Source organism: Enhydra lutris, unplaced genomic scaffold, assembly GCF_002288905.1.
Source record: "Enhydra lutris kenyoni isolate GAN:26980312 unplaced genomic scaffold, ASM228890v2 scaffoldscaffold9, whole genome shotgun sequence".
In the NCBI taxonomy this organism is placed as follows: Eukaryota; Metazoa; Chordata; class Mammalia; order Carnivora; family Mustelidae; genus Enhydra; species Enhydra lutris.
In genome coordinates, this window is record NW_019154093.1 from 78,534,248 (window position 1) to 78,550,211 (window position 15,964).

At 37.9% G+C, this 15,964-nt stretch overlaps 1 protein-coding gene across 1 annotated transcript in view; it reads right to left on the reverse strand.

Annotated features, from left to right (window-relative positions):
* Positions 1-5,454: 5,454 nt before the first annotated feature.
* LOC111143517 (tetraspanin 2) overlaps positions 5,455-15,964 on the reverse strand; it is a 42,310-nt gene continuing 31,800 nt past the window's right edge. The window contains exons 6-7 of the mRNA XM_022497330.1: positions 9,783-9,866; positions 5,455-7,421 (exon numbers count right to left, since the gene is read on the reverse strand). Coding sequence (XP_022353038.1) covers positions 7,356-7,421; positions 9,783-9,866 — 150 coding nt within the window. The 3' untranslated portion in view covers positions 5,455-7,355. The remainder of the gene's footprint in view (positions 7,422-9,782; positions 9,867-15,964) is intronic.

Genomic DNA, 15,964 nt, shown 5'->3' on the forward strand with positions numbered 1-15,964 from the left:
TGAGAATTAGTGTGAATTTGAAGTGAATAATGAAGTGATTTCTGAAAGGCGATAATCAATAGACCGGGTTCTTCTCTTTTGCAAGGGCTTGGGAAATGCAGAAAAGGAGTCTTTCCACAGAAGAAGCAGAGAAAAGAAACAGTGTAAGAAAAAGGTATATAGGCCTGTCCAGACATCTTGGAAAAGCTGTCTCATCAGATGTATCTACTTCAATTCCAGGAAATATTTACTTTCAGGTCACCAGATGGTGTGCAGTCAGGCTGTGGTCCTTTCTTCAGAAGCATCATGTGAATCCAAGAGTCTGTTACCTGAAGTTTGGCAGCACAAAGGTGGTTAGCAATTCCTGATAATTATGGGCCTGTCCTGCGAGGTCAAAAGTCTTTCTGGAGGTGTCTTTCCTGACAGATGAAATTCCCAGGGTGCGAGTTATGATACTTAAGGTCATTGTCTCCTGGGAGTGCAATTCCTCATTCAGGGACCCAGAGATGACATCAGGGGTGGAGTAGGCCAGCAGGTGGAGTGGCAGGTTGTAGGGTGCAGCACAGCCACAGGGCATGGAGTACCTGCTGGGCGTGGGCAGTTTCATGTTTGCTTCTTCAGCATCTGGGTCTGGGGGTGGGGGCTGCTCCTCCTGGAAAGGTAGGATGTTGATGATTGAGTAGGGGTTGACTCTCATTGGGACGACAAGTATAGTGTGTCCTTTCTCTAAGTGCCCCTCACCCTGTACCACCCCAACCAACATTTTCAATTCAGATGATGGAGGTAGACATGATATTTAGGCTCAACCGACCCTGACTGATTGAGGGATGAGCATGTGAACTGATCTCTTCTAGTCGGAGTCAGTCTCAGGACTTTTATTGTAACTGTTGGGCAAAGAGGACAAAACCCTGTTGGGATTTGTAAGCTATGAGCCTAGAGCCACTACTGGCCATCTTTGGCATCTCCTGGAAACAGCCAGCCTGGGAATAAAGCCAACACAGAGGACAGAGTGAAGGAGAGAGACCTAATGATATCATTTGAGTCTAATCAGAAGCTGGCTTCAATTCTAAATGAAATTGTAACTTTTAATCAGAACTGCTTAAGCTAGTGGGAGTTGGGTTTCTGACACTAGCAACTGAAGAGTACTGACTGATTTGGCATATTTCCTATTAGTTTCAAAAGATCCCATCCCGCATTTTGGCATATTTCCCATTAGTTTCAAGAGATCCCATTCTGCATTTCCTCCAGGACTTTGCTGTTTTCTCTTTTCTCTTCTCTTGCTTCCTATTTATTGACTTTTTCTCCTCAGCAAGATCTCCTCAGCAAGAATCATTCTTCAAACTCTTCCTGAATAAAAAAGAAAAAGCAAAAACAACTAAATAATCTTAGGATCTTAGAAGACTTAGGATCTTCTTGTGGGCCTGCACAACTTTCTATTTGCTCTTCTCTCTTTGAATTCTTATTCCTCTGTGTGTGTGTGTGTGTGTGTGTGTGTGTGTGTGTGTGTGTGTGTAAAAATTCCATCTTAATCTGTTTGGGCTGTTATAACAAAATACCACAGACTGGGTAGCTTATAGAGGACAGAAACCAATTTTGGAGGCTGGGAAGTTCAAGGTCATGGTGCTCACCATGGTCTTATTCGAGTGAGAGATTTTTTTCTAGTTCATAACTGGTCCTTCTCAGCTATGGCCAAGAGATCTCTGTGGGGTCTTTTATAAGAACATTAATCCCATGAGAGTGGAGCCCCCACTCTCATGACCTAGTAACCTCCAAAAGATCTCACCTCCTAATACCATTATATTGGGCATTTGGATTTCAACACATGAATTTTAGGGAGAAAAAACTTCAGACTACAGCAAGCTTCCTATACTGACCATTTTATTTCCTCACTTCTCATTCTCTTCTCAACCCACTATGATATGACTTCCACTCCTATCTTCCTTTGAAACTGTTTCTAGTAAGGTTAACAATGACTTACTAATAGTCCAATATATGGGTTCTGATCTTCGCTGAACTCTGTGCTACCCTAGAGGGCCCAGTGGAGGTCATATATCTGGATTCAAAACATAATACATCTATGGCATTTGTAATCAGTCCTAATGAGGCCGACGTCAACATTTTTTCTTTTCAAGCCTTTTCTTGCTACCCTTCTCTGTGATGAGTAGAAATCCATGCTATGGTCTAGCAGTCAACTGTAATGTAGTTCTGAACTGTACTTTTTCTGGAAATGTAATTTTGCTTTGTGCTGTAAGAGTGAAGTTTGCACATTTTGTGAAAGAAGGGCTAGGGCTGTGATAATCTTACATTATCATGTATATATCTATATAATCTATCCTATTGACCCCTTGGACACTGTTAAATGTAGAACAAATGAGAAACTACCCATTTCAATAAAAGATGGTTTAGATGGCACCTATTGAAAGAATGCAGGTAGCTGATGGAGACCCTCCAGCCTGAGATGGAGGAATGGATGGGGAGTAAAGAACTTTTGGGGGATTTAAACTTTACTGGAGTAGAGGATTCTAGTTTTTGAAACTTTCTCACTGAGGTCTTCAACATGAAAGGCTACCCATATTGTTCAAATATGGGCACTACTACTTTTATGTTGCAGATTCCTAGACTAGAATTCTAGCTCAGACTCCTTTCCTGAGCTTCAGTGTGTGTATCTAGTGCCTGATTATGTATCCTCTTGGATGTCCTATAGTCCTCTCCAACTGGCTTCAACTTCCTTCCAACTGTAGTTTGCTTTTTCTCCGGGGCACCACCATCCCTTAGCTGTCAGGAAACCTGGAATGATTCCAGGTTCCTCTTTCTCTACATTGCCCCTATATCTATCTTTTTTTTTTTTTTTAAGATTTTATTTATTTGTTAGAAAGAGAGAGAGAAAGAGCACACAAGCAGGCAGAGAGGCAGGCAGACGTGGAGAGAGAAACAGGCTCCCTGCTGAGCAAGGAGCCTGATGCGGTACTCGATCCCAGGACCCTGGGATCATGACCTGAGCCGAAGGCAGAGGCTTAACCCACTGAGCCACCCAGGCATCCTATCTATCTACTTCTTGGTAGGAATCCCAGTATGTAAGTTAGAAATCCTCATGAAATCCTCTGGCCTTTGCCCTCCAACCATTGTTCATAGTAAGTGATTTTTGAAAGGTGCAAATTTGATTTTGTAACTCATTGTTTGAAATTTTTGCCGTGATAGTTGTACAAAGATAAGACTCCTTGGATCAGTTTAATGGGACCCTTCATCTTCCCAGTTCTTGACATGCTCTCTTGGAATTCTTCCATGCTATCTCTTTCAGGGTCTTCTTGATGTTGTTCCCCAAGTGATCCGCTTTTCTTCTCTACTGCTGTTACTTTTTATTTGGATAATTTGTATGGGTTCTTCAGGACTCAGTTTAGAGACCTCAAAATTCAGAAAATCTTTCTCCCCTGACCATCCTCTCTAAGGTAGAGAGGGTCTACTTTTGGTTAATGAATATCATAGCACTTACCTCATGGGAATTATATTTGCCTGTTTTTTCCCCTTACTCTAAACTCCTTGAAGGCAGACTTCTCTTGTTCATCTTAGCATATCACTATCTTCTAAAGAGTTTTGTCAAATGTATAAAATAGTAGTCCTCAAACAAAGTAAAACAAATTCTAATATTAGAGTAGGTTGCATCTTACAAGGCAGAGCTGGTCCAGAGGAAAATATAGGGACTCTGGCTATGGCTATCGATATCAAATCTTTGAATTAAAATAGAATTGGGAAATACATCAAAAGCTATTCATTAATTCTATAAATTAATATTTTCAAATAGGTATTTGGCATCATGCAGAAGTACCTTTAGTTGTGCAAGATGATGCATATTTGATTTATAATTAACAGAAATTTTCATCAGTGTAATAATTATAACAATTTAGATAATATTCATTAGTTGCCAGGTTTGCTTACCTCAAAGTTGGTTATTTTAAGTTTCTTCTATTTAATATAAGTAAAATCATCAGTAAATTATGCAAGAAAACAAAACAAAACAAATCCCAAAAGCTTCAGATGGGTTTCCGGCACATTAACTAAAAATTTTATGAAATCAGCATAAATTTTGCTTTGCAACATTCAGGACATATTACTTCTATACTTTATGCTTTCCATATCCTCAGGAGACAGCCATTGGAAAAGTGGTTTCCTGGGATGTATTTAACTTTTGTTGACAGTGAGGATACCAACAAAATGATTAATAACATTTTGCATTAATTAAGTCTTTTTACCTTTCAATGAACACGTATACATAATAACTTAGAGATACATTTTATAGGAAAAAATAATCATGTTGAAAGTAGAAATTTTTGTGCCCCTCAAAATACACCTTAACAGAAATTTGATTTTGAGGAATTCAAATAAGATGATGTAGTTAATTGATGGCCTCAGGGCCCACAAATGCTCTCTCACAGGGATGTGTAAGATATGGTTGCTGAAATCAGGGGGCTGGTGGTCAAAGGGGATGTCAACACAGTAGTGAACCAGGCAAGTTCTTGAACACCCAAGGGTGCCTCTTCCTTTTAATCTTTGATAGTTATTTCAGAAGGGAAGATATGTTATCTCCTTCACTGTCTTCTTCCCACAAGCCTCTTCTCCTCAAGTAAACCTATTAATGGGGCACACAGGGAAAGGAGAGCAACTCTCCTGGATGACTGTGTGTAGGATTACACTGGTCCCTGTATCAGTGTATGGCTTTACCGATTGAACCCTGGACAACAAAGGAGATATTCTGGGGAAAAGATGTATAATCTGGATGAGACAATGTTAATCGAAATCTAACTACTTGCACAAAAGTCCTTAGGATGTTACTTTTACATCTAGCTCCTCATAGTCACACTACAGAAGGGTTACTACTTTTTTTTTTTTTTAGCCATATTATTTGGTAGTTGGACATTTAGATAAGTTGTGTAAAGATGTGTATAAAGATACAATAGAATTTTAAGAGAAATCAAACAAGAATTCCAGTACATAGAAAATTTAATTTAAAATAACTTAAAATAGTTCATCAAGAAATTTTAATTCAGTGCCTCGGTACCAGATGCTTCAGGGTAAGTTTGGGTCTGATCTCAAATCAGTTCAGATAAATAGCTATAACCAAGAATTTATATATATGAATATGTATATATGTACCCATATATGTATACATGTATGTATGTCTGTATACACATTCATGCATACATATATTAACTTATTTATGTATATATTCAAGAGTTATAAATTCAAGACACATATAGATTCAAGATATATAGGAATTCAAGATATATATAGATTTACGATATATAAAAATCTGCCCTCACTCGGAGGTGGAATTCTTCAGCTTTACTCACGGCACAGATTTTGGAAAAATTACTCCTAAAAGGAACACATTAACCATAGATGGAACAGATCTCTACTCCCCCACTTTTAAGTATTGTACTCTTCTTAAGGTTGTTAAATCAGGTATAGAATGAAACTTTTTTATTTATTTATTTTTTTAAATTAGAGACAATTCTGAGGTGGAAGAAACCTATGCACTTGGGCCTGTCTTCAGGTAGAGGATGAACTAAAGCCATGAAGAGAGATGGACTGTTTGTTCTTCGCTTAAAAGTTTATATTTCTCACCTATACTGGAGTATAAACATCTATTTCATGAAATGATTTTCTTAAAATAATCTTTTCTTCAGCTATAGACACAGTAAGGTAGCCATGTACAATTAAATTTTTAGCTTGCTTCCAATCTGACTTTTTTCCCAGAAAAGCTTCCTCCAACGTTAGTAGCAGTAGCAAGTAAGCAACAGCAGAAGTGTGGTTCTCTATGCAAATGAGACTATTTGTAGTCGTTAGGTCTTTTCAGCAAAACGTTTTGTAGAAGTTTCTTGGGGTGCACACTTTTCTTTAGTGCATACCCAAAGATTGTGTTCTCACAGGTGGATGAGCTTAAGTAGGTTTCCAAAATCCCCAGTACTTTCACTTTTGTATGGCCTTTTAAAATGTAATTTAAAAAACTCTCTAGGATCTAATAAATGTACTACGTTGTTAAAAATTGACAAAGATACCAGTTTAGATTCTAAATTTGGGTTTACCTACCTCAGTTGAAGCATCAAGACCATAAAGAATATGAAAATTTTATTTTTATAAGGAGATTTACACAGAAAAAAACACATTTCTGTTCTGTGGGTTTTATTTTAGTTAGCTTGTTCCTGTTGTGTGCACACAACTAGTAGATGCCTTTCTTTCTTTCTTTCTTTCTTTGGCCAGGGATGCTTCTGATATAATATCTGAATTAGGAAGGATTTTGTTTTAGCTTAAGTGGTAAAAACTATAGGTCAAAATCCATGAAGAAGAGTTCTCTAGGTGAATAAGAAAAATACAAAAAAATTAGGAAAATATGTAAACTCAAGTTATGAGGTATTTCAGAGATACAGTGCCAGTAAAAATGCTCTTTCCCACTATTCGCAACTGCCAGAGCTCTTGCTTTAGTCTTTCTGTCTGCACACTTGAAGAAACGTGGAAAAGTTTGAGATAAAAGCCCTTTTGCTCATGTGAGGGCTGCTATAGTTCAGAGCGGAGTCAGAAAAAGAAAGTTATAAAGTAATATTTAAATGTATTTATATAAGAACAAAAAATATCCTTAAAAAGTTACTAAAAGATTTTTTTTTTTTTTAAGTCCTAAAAACACTCACTTTTATAGGGCTCATGATTGTCTGTGTGACCACTCTTTCCAGAGGGAGTTTTTTGTTTTTAAATACTAGGAAAGTATGACTTATTCAAATTAGATTTTCCATGCTGTATTTAGTCTCACAGATATGTTTAGTTCTAAAACTGTGGTTTACTGTGTTCTGGGGAGTATGTATATAAAAAAATCCCAGGAAACCCTTACACCTAACTCAGATGCAGTCAGTGCATCCTACACCATGATCTCTCAAGTCCTGTAGCTTATTGCTTCCGTTAACCAGAAATCCTGAATTCTCTGTATCTAACTTTCTCTGGCTAGAATCTGGGAAAATGACCCATGATCATTTCTTCTAAATAGCCAAGTTTTTAAAGTTTATCAAAATTTGATGATCTTTTTCTGAGAGTCAAATAGGTCATTCCTCTGATAGAGTAAGAACCAGGAATTTCCAGCAAAACAGATTTCATTATGTACAATGCATACACCAGAAGCTCACAGATCACACATGAATCTCAGTCAACACACACAGCATTCACTCAAGGGGTAAATGAGTAATGAGCCAAACATACATACATGTGCAAATGTACAATTAACAGCATATTATTTTAGATCCTAATGTCCTTTGAATATTAAAAATGAGTCAGGAGACACTTCCGGTGACAGCCGTATGGAAGCTCTAGGTTGCAATTTTCATGTAGAAGTAGCTTCATATCACATCTCGTGAGGTTCGTATTGCACAGCAAAGCACCATGCTGAATATCATGCCAAAGATCTGCAGCAGGAGGAACCACTTGTTAATGACTTTCAAACAATAGAAACTGATTTTAAAAAAAAAGAAAAGCAAACTGCATGGGTGTCTGATAATTAAAGCCAAAAATTACTGACTGTAAGTGACATTTTTATATATACTACTTAATTATGGTTGCTGGCTAAAGACTTCCATATTAACATGTGAACTATTAGTTGTTTACACTTAGGTCTAAAGAGTTTCCTGTTGTTGGAAAAGCTCTGAACTTTTGCAACAGTGACCACATATTACAAAGTAGAGCATCTTTTCATTTTTCCTGCTCCATTTTAAGGTACAAATGATGCTTCACTATTTAACTCAGTAGTTTGCCCAAAGCATAAACTAAGGTGTTAGAACTATGGTATTACTGATGTCTTCTGCCTCTTGGATAATTCTTTGAAAAGCCAAATACTTGGCAAATCCAATAGCCATTGGTATAGTTTGAATAGAAGGATGTCAAAAGATCTTTCTTGTTCTCAATCATTTCCCCAACAATTTCCTAGACCCCATAGAATGTTATCAGCAGGTGCAATGTTTATAAACTACTGTCAATGTTTGTTTAAAGAAATCTGTACCATAACCCTATGATTCTCTCCTTAATCCATCCTTCATCAGACTAGAATCTATAAATGTTCAATTTAAAAAGCCATGTACTATCTGCTATATGGAAGGGAGAAAGTAGGCTTAATAAAAGCAGCCTGGAGCAGGGCTCTAAGCTCCTGGCTGCCAGAACTCAGTACCAGTGTGTGGCAGAGGAGACACCTCAGGACATCTGGCTCACTGATTGCAACTCTTACCCTAAGAAGAAAGGAGTTACAAAAGGATCAGATCTGGGGGTGCGGATTCAAGATGACCAATAGAGGGCCTTTCCCGGTAGTGTGGTTGTCAGGTTGGATACAACACTTGCTTCGTCCTGGTTGTACCCTAAAGGGATCCCCTCAGAAAGGAACTTTCTTAGCACTGTCCTGCCACTGTCATGAGTACAGGTGACTGTCTCTACGATGCTCACTCTTTGAGATGATGAAATTGTTAGGGGTGTCTCTTTGGTACCTCCATTATGCAGCCCATTTTCAAATCTTCTGCCTCAAAATTGTTCTCAGGAAGCCACAGAATAGCGAGCAGGCTAGCCCCAGAGCAGGTGAGGAGGGCCTGAGAGATGTCCCTTGGGCTGGGAGGCCCTCAGTATAGTATTTCACCTGTTGCCCCATCCTGCTGCACTCTAAATACAGAAGAGAGGGAAAGTGCGTGTGTGTCCTGGAAAGCTGCCAATTCCTTGATTTTCCTTGCAATTCCCTTTGCCCCCGCCTTAGCTGATGCCATGAGTTCATCTACATACAGAACTAGAGGGTAAGTACTACCTCAGCATCAGCTGTTATTACTCAGCCCTGGACGGTGGAAATCACCACTTTCCTAGTCTGACTCAAATCCTGCTTCCCTCCAGCTTACCTCCACAGGGCAACACAGGTCCTTCTATCCCTCGGCGGCTTCCTTCTACCTTAAAGACAGAGCCCAATCCCTCAAAAGGGCACACAAAGACCACAGTTTTGCAGACTCTCACAGCCTCCTCACTGTCCTCTCTTCCCGCGGGCCCCTACCAGCTCTTGCACGCTCGTGTGCTTTGGAGGCCCAGAGCCATCTGCAGGTGCCCGGATGCACTGTGCTTCCCGCTTCTGCATGTTATTCCTTCTGTCGGGGTTCTGGTTTGGGAGGCTCAGATTGTGTACAGAGCCAGCATTCATTGAGTGCTATCTTCCAGACACTTCAGATGAGTTAATGCCTACAAATACTTTATATGTATTATCCCATTTCATCTTCACAACAATCTTAGGAGGTTGGAACATTAAAATCCTCATTTTACAGATGAGGTAATTGAGGACTAGAGAAACTAAAAAACTTTCCCATGATCCCAGGGCTTGTAAGTAGTGGAGCTAGGAGGTGAACCCAGACCGGGGTGCCAGAGCTTGCACTATTACTCCCTACACTACACTACTTCTGCAAATCATAGGTAAGAGAGATTTACCTGGTGGGCTATTTTAAATTTCTAACAGTAAGAAGAGACCCAGAATTGGAAATCACTTGTCTAGTTTAAGCTTGCTGGTCTTAATGTGGGAAGTTATTGCAATGATAAACTCAAGGTCATAATTAGGTTCAAGTTAAAATTGGTATCATATTTGAGAGAACTGAGTATTGATAATCAAATGCTTTGTTCTTAGAAGATGTCCTGTCAACAACCATCTGTCTTTTATGAGAAATCTCTCCTAAGATACTGCCGTATCACACTTGAAGACAAATAAGATGCAAAGGCTTCTTAGAAAGCAAAAAAGTTAAGTTCTGGAACTTTCTCACCGTGAGACCTGCAATCCCAATACCAACAATTCCGATGAGCTGGAGCTTAACACTGATTATGGCCTCAATTTCATCAATGCAATTCTGTTTTGGAAAAAAAAAAAGTCAGGAATAACAAATGATGATATCTGTGAGTTATCACTCTGATCCAACCCTCTCCTTCTCTATAGCATTCTGTTAAAGTTAATCCGTGTCAGCTTCTGCTCACATTTAAACCACTTCTCATAGATAGCACCATTCTGATAACCTTAAAGCGAAAGTGTGTATTGGGGAAAAAAATATAATCCTCTTCTTTTGGTGGAATGTTCCTATTTAGGCCAACGACTGCTTCAGAACCTAAAACCTGGCTGGAGGAAGCTATTCTAGGACCTGAAGCATTTAAAAATTTGGGGCATCTTCTTGCTTTCGGCATATAAAAATAAGTAAAATATCCCCCAAATAGTAGTCCCTTGCTTTTGTGTTGTCATTAATAACTTAAAAGACTTTCTGCATACTTGGTCCAATTTACTATGCAAAGTAGGTATTACCTAGTAAGAGGCTTAAAAGTCTGTACAGGTTCAAATTAAACAAAGGAAAACTGAATGTTAGCAGTTAGAGGACCACTCTTTTCTATGATGGCTGGGCTGCATGTATCTCTATCCTTTCATTTGCCCCATAGAGACTTGTGCAGGGCAGGTTCAAAGAAAAGGGGTTATTGGACAGAGAACAGAGCAGACCATTTGTAATTATAATTAGTTTCTCCAGTTTCTATTTGGAATCCTCTTAAGCACAGAGGTATGCAATTTTGTCTTTAGGCTGCCCAGGTCCTTTTACTTGTCACTGGTCAACTCCCTTTAACACTCACATAAGCTATATGAAACCTTACCACTATTTTTGTGTCTCCTATCATACTGCATTCATTCATCATTCAATCATTCATTCAACAAACTGTTCTTGAGCATCTACATTGCATCAGTCAGTCACTGGAATGATATAGTAGATATGGAGATACATGATTTCTTCTGCCCTTAGGGAGCTCACAGCTTAGAAAAGGATATAGACCACAAAAAATACATTCTAATAAAAGTTTGAGAACCACTATACTAGATTTTGGCTCTCTCACTGGAGAAAATGGGAGTCAACCTATAGGAAATCCTCCAACCTTCTTCTCCTTCACCTATAAACTTACATGCTCCATTCAGGGCCAGGCAGTGTTGAAGGCAGTGAGCATGCAAAGTCAACAAGGGAGCTCTGCTCCTTACTTCCTTCTCTCTCATAAAGTCAAAGAAGTACCCTTCTCTGTTGAAAGTTAACTCTTTTACTAGAGCCAGACCTCATTCCTTCTTATCTCTCAGGAAGCCTATGCTGTCAGTTATCTTCTTGTCTTCCATACATTCAGCCTCTACTTTTCCACTGACATTTCCACTCATCATATAATGCCATGCCTGTGTACTTCAGTCTAAAACAAAACAATCCTCTCTAGTGTTGTCCTCCTCTCGCTCTACCCATATCCCCCCCTTGCTTTCACACCAGCTTCTTTTTGTAAGAGAAATATGGTTTATTTTTGCTTACTGTTGAAATTTGGGAAATTCATTAGTTCCCTCTTATCTGTGGTTTTGCTTTTGCAGTTTGCTACCTCTGGTGAACCATGGGTCTGGAAGCAGATGATCCTCTTAACATATTGTTAGGTCATTAGTAGTCCAATGACCTAGTTATCTCACCATTTTATCATCTCACATCATCCCAAGAACAAGGGTGAGTATGGTATGGCAAGATATTTTAAGAGAGAAAGAGACCACATTCATATAACTGTTATTACAATATATTATTATGATTGCTTATTTTATTATTTGTTATTGTTCATGTCTTACTGTGCCTAATTTATAAATTAAACTTTAGATATTATGTATAGGAGAAAAGACAGTATATATAGGGTTTGGTACTATTCATGTTTCAGCCATCCACTGGGGTCTTGCAACATATCCCCTGCCGATAAGGGGGAACTACTACAGATTATTAAAGAAAAGAAAATAAGACATATTTGTATTCTTACACTGCTGGTGTATTCTTTTTTTTTTTTTAAAGATTTTATTTTTCTAAATGTGAAAAATAAGATTTTGTTTTTCTAAATGTGGGGCTTGAACTTACAACCCAGAGATCACGACCCAGAACTCACACCCCAGAGCTCTACCAACTGTGTCAGCCAGCCACCTTTATTGGTGTATTCTTTTCTCTCTCTTTTTTTTTTTTTTTTTTTTTAAGATTTTATATATTTGAGAGAGAGTGAGAGAGAGCATGAGCAGGGGGGAAGGTGCAGGGGGAGAAGGAGAGGGAAGAGCAGACTCCCCTCTGAGCATGGAGCCCAATGCCGGGCTCATCCCAGGACCTCGAGACCATGACCTGAGCTGAAGTCAGACGCTCTACTGACTGAGTCACCCAGGCGCCCCTGGTATATTCTTTTTTTTTTTTTTTTTTTTTTTTTTAAGATTTTATTTGCTTATTTGACAGAGATCACAAGTAGGCAGAGAGGCAGGCAGAGAGAGAAAGAGAGAGAGGAGGAAGCAGAAAGCCTGATATGGGGCTCAATCCTAGGACCCTGGGATCATGACCCAAGCCGAAGGCAGAGGCTTTAAACCACTGAGCTACCCAGGTGCCCCACCCCTGGTATATTCTTAAACACAAACACACACTTAGTTCATATGTGCTTTTTAGACTTAAAATTATGACTTCAAAATTACTTTCTTCAAAAATTCTTTGAAATACTGGCTTTTAATGATTATAAAATAATTCATCATAAGATAGTACATAATTTAGACAATCCTTTATTTTTTCATATTAGTGGCCAATTCAGTACTCTATTCTTATGAATAACACTGCAATGATACCACATCTCTGATTTCTTTTCCTTAAAATAAATTGAGGAGTGGAATTTCTGAATCAGAGGGCATGAACATACTTAACTCACTTGTCTTTAAATTTCTTTTAAAATTTTAACTCCAGTTACTTAACATACAGCGTTATATCAGTTTCAGGTGTACAATTAACACTTCCATACATCACCCCATCTCGTCACAAGTGCCCTCTGAAATGCCCATCACCTGTTGAACCCAGCCCCTCACCCCCCTCTCTGTGGTAATCATCAGTTTGTGCTCTCTAGTGAAGAGTCTGTTTCTTGGTTTGTCTCTCTCCCTCTTATATTTTCTCCCTTTTGCTTGTTTCTTAAACTCCACATATGAGTGAAATCATATGGTATTTGTGTTTCTCTGACTTATTTCACTTAGCATTATACTCGCCAGCTCCATCCAGGTCATTGCAAATGGAGAAATTTCATTCTTTTTAGTGGCGTAGTAATATTCCATGTGTGTGTGTCTGTGTGTATACACCGTATCTTCTTTATTCATTCCTCAGTCAAGGGACATTTGGGCTACTTTCATATTTTGGCTATTGTTGATAATGGTACGATAAACATCAGGGTGCATGAATCACTTTGAATTAGTGTTCTTGTTTTCTTTGGGTTAATACCCAGTAGTGCGATTGCTAGATCTTAAGGTAGCTCTATTTCTAACTCTTTGAGGAGCCTCCATAATATTTTCCACAGCAGCTGCAGCAGTTTGCATTCCCACTGACAGTGCATGAGGATTCCTTTTTCTTTGCATCCTAACCAACACCTGTTCTTTCTTGTGTTGTTTATTTTAGCCATACTGAAAGGTGTGAGGTGATATCTCATTGTAGTTTTGATTTGCATTCCCCTCATGATTAGTGATGTTGAGCATTTTTTCATGTGGCTGTTGACCATCTGTATGTCTTCTTTGGATAAATGTCTGTTCATGTCTTTTACCTATTTTTTAATTAGATTATTTGTTTTTTTTGGGTGTTGAGTTTTGTGAGTTCTTTATATATTTTGGATACTAACCCTTTATCAGATATGTCATTTGCAAATATCTTCTCCCATTCTTTAGGTTGTATTTTAGTGTTGTTGATTGTTTCCTTTGCTGTGCAGCTGATTTTTATTTTGGTGAAGTCCCAATAGTTTATTTTTGCTTTTGTTTCCCTTGCCAAAGAAGGCATATCTAGAAAAATGTTGCTATGGCCAATGTCAAAGAAGTTACTGCCTGTGTTGTCTTCTAGGATATTTTATGGTTTCATGTCTGACATTTAGGTCTTTAATCCATTTTGAGTTTATTTTTGTGTATGATGTAAGAAAGTGGTTCAGTTTCATTCTTTTGCATGTTGCTGTCCAGTTTCCCAGCACCATTTCTTGAAGAGACTTTTTCCCATTGGATATTCTTTCCTGTTTTGTTGAAGATTAATGGGCCTTGTTGTGGGTTTATTTCTGGATTTTCTATTCTGTTCCATTGATCTGTGTGTCTGTTTTTGTGCCAGTACCATACTGTCTTGATCACTACAGCTTTGCCCTATAGCTTAAGTCCAGAATTATGACACCCTCCAGCTTTGCTTTTCTTTTTCAAGATTGCTTTAGTTATTCAGGGTCTTTTGTGGTTCCATGCAAATTTTCAGATTATTTGTTCTAGTTCTGTGAAAAACTTTTTTGGTATTTTGATAGAATTTCATTAAATGTATAGATTGCATTGCATAGTATAGATGTTTTAATACTATTTGTTCTTCCAATCCATAATCATGGAATATCTTTCCATTTCTTTAATTGTCTTTAATTTTTTTCATCAGTGTTTTATAGTTCTCAGAGTACAGGTCTTTCACCTCTTCGGTTAGGTTTATTCCTAGGTATTTTATTTTGGGTGCAATTACAAATGGGATTGTTTTCTTAATTTCTCTTTCTGCTGCTTCATTATTGGTGTGTAGAAATGCAACAGATTTCTGTGTGCTGATTTTGTATCCTGAGACTATATTGAATTTGTTTATCAGTTCTAGCAGTTTTTTGGTTGGAGACTTTAAAGTTTTTCTATATATAATATCATGTCATCTGCAAGTAATGAGTGTTTTATTTCTTACTGATTTGGATGCCTTTTATTTCTTGCTGTCTGATTGCTGTGGCTAGGACTTCCAGTACTATTTTGAATAAAAGTGGTGAGTGGACATCCTTGTCTTGTTCCTGACCTTAAGGGAAATGTCTGTTATTTCCCCATTGAGTGTGTTAGCTGTGGGTTTTTCATACATGGCCTTTATTATGTTATATTACCTCTAAACCTACTTTGTTGAGGGTTTTTTTCATGAATAGATTTTATACCTTATCAAATGCTTTCTCTGATTATGTTTCTTATCCTCTCTCTTATTGATATGATGCAGATTTGTGAATACTGAACTACCCCGGCAACCTGGGAATAAATCCCAGCTGATCATGGTGAGTGATTTTTTAAAATGTACTGTTGGATTTAGTTTACCAGTATTTTTGTCGAGAATATTTACATCCATGTTCATCAGGCATATTGTCCTGAAGTTCTCTTTGTTGATGGTGTTTCATCTGGTTTTGGTATCAGGGTAATGTTGACTTCATAAAATGAATTTGGAAGTTTTCTTTCCTTTTCTATTTTTTTGGAATAATTCAAGAAGAATAGGTATTGCCTCTTTAAATGTTTGGTAGAATTTGCTTGTGAAGCCATCTGGTACTAGATTTTCGTGGGGGTTTTTTGGAGTTTTTAAAGTACTGATTCAATTTCACTGTTAGTATTCAGTCTTTTCACATTTTTAAAAAAAATTTCTTTCTGATTCAGTTGTGAGAGGTTATATGTTTCTAAGAATTTATCCATTTCTTCTAGATGGTCCAATTTGTTGGCATATAGTTTTCCATAATATTCTCTTAAAATTGTTTGTTTTTCCATGGTGTTGGTTGTTATTTCTCCTCTCTCTTTTGTGACTTATTTGAGTCCATTCTCTTTTTTTCTAGATAAGTCTGGCTGGAAGTTTATCAATTTTATTGATTTTTCAAAGCAGCAGCTCTGGTGTCAGTGGTCTGTTCCATTGTTTTGTTGTTGTTGTTGTTGTTGTTGTTGTTAGTTTCTATATCATTTATTTCTGCTCAATCTTTATTTTTTTACTTTCTTCTGCTGGCTTTAGGCTTTGTTTTCTTCTAGTTCTGTTTGGTGTCTGGTTAGGTGTTTATTCGAGATTCTTCTTGCTTCTTCAGGTATGTGTGTATTGCTATAAACTTCCCTCTAAGAACTGCTTTTGTTGCATCCCAGAGGTTTTGGACGATTGTGTTTTCATTTTCATTTGTTTCATGTACT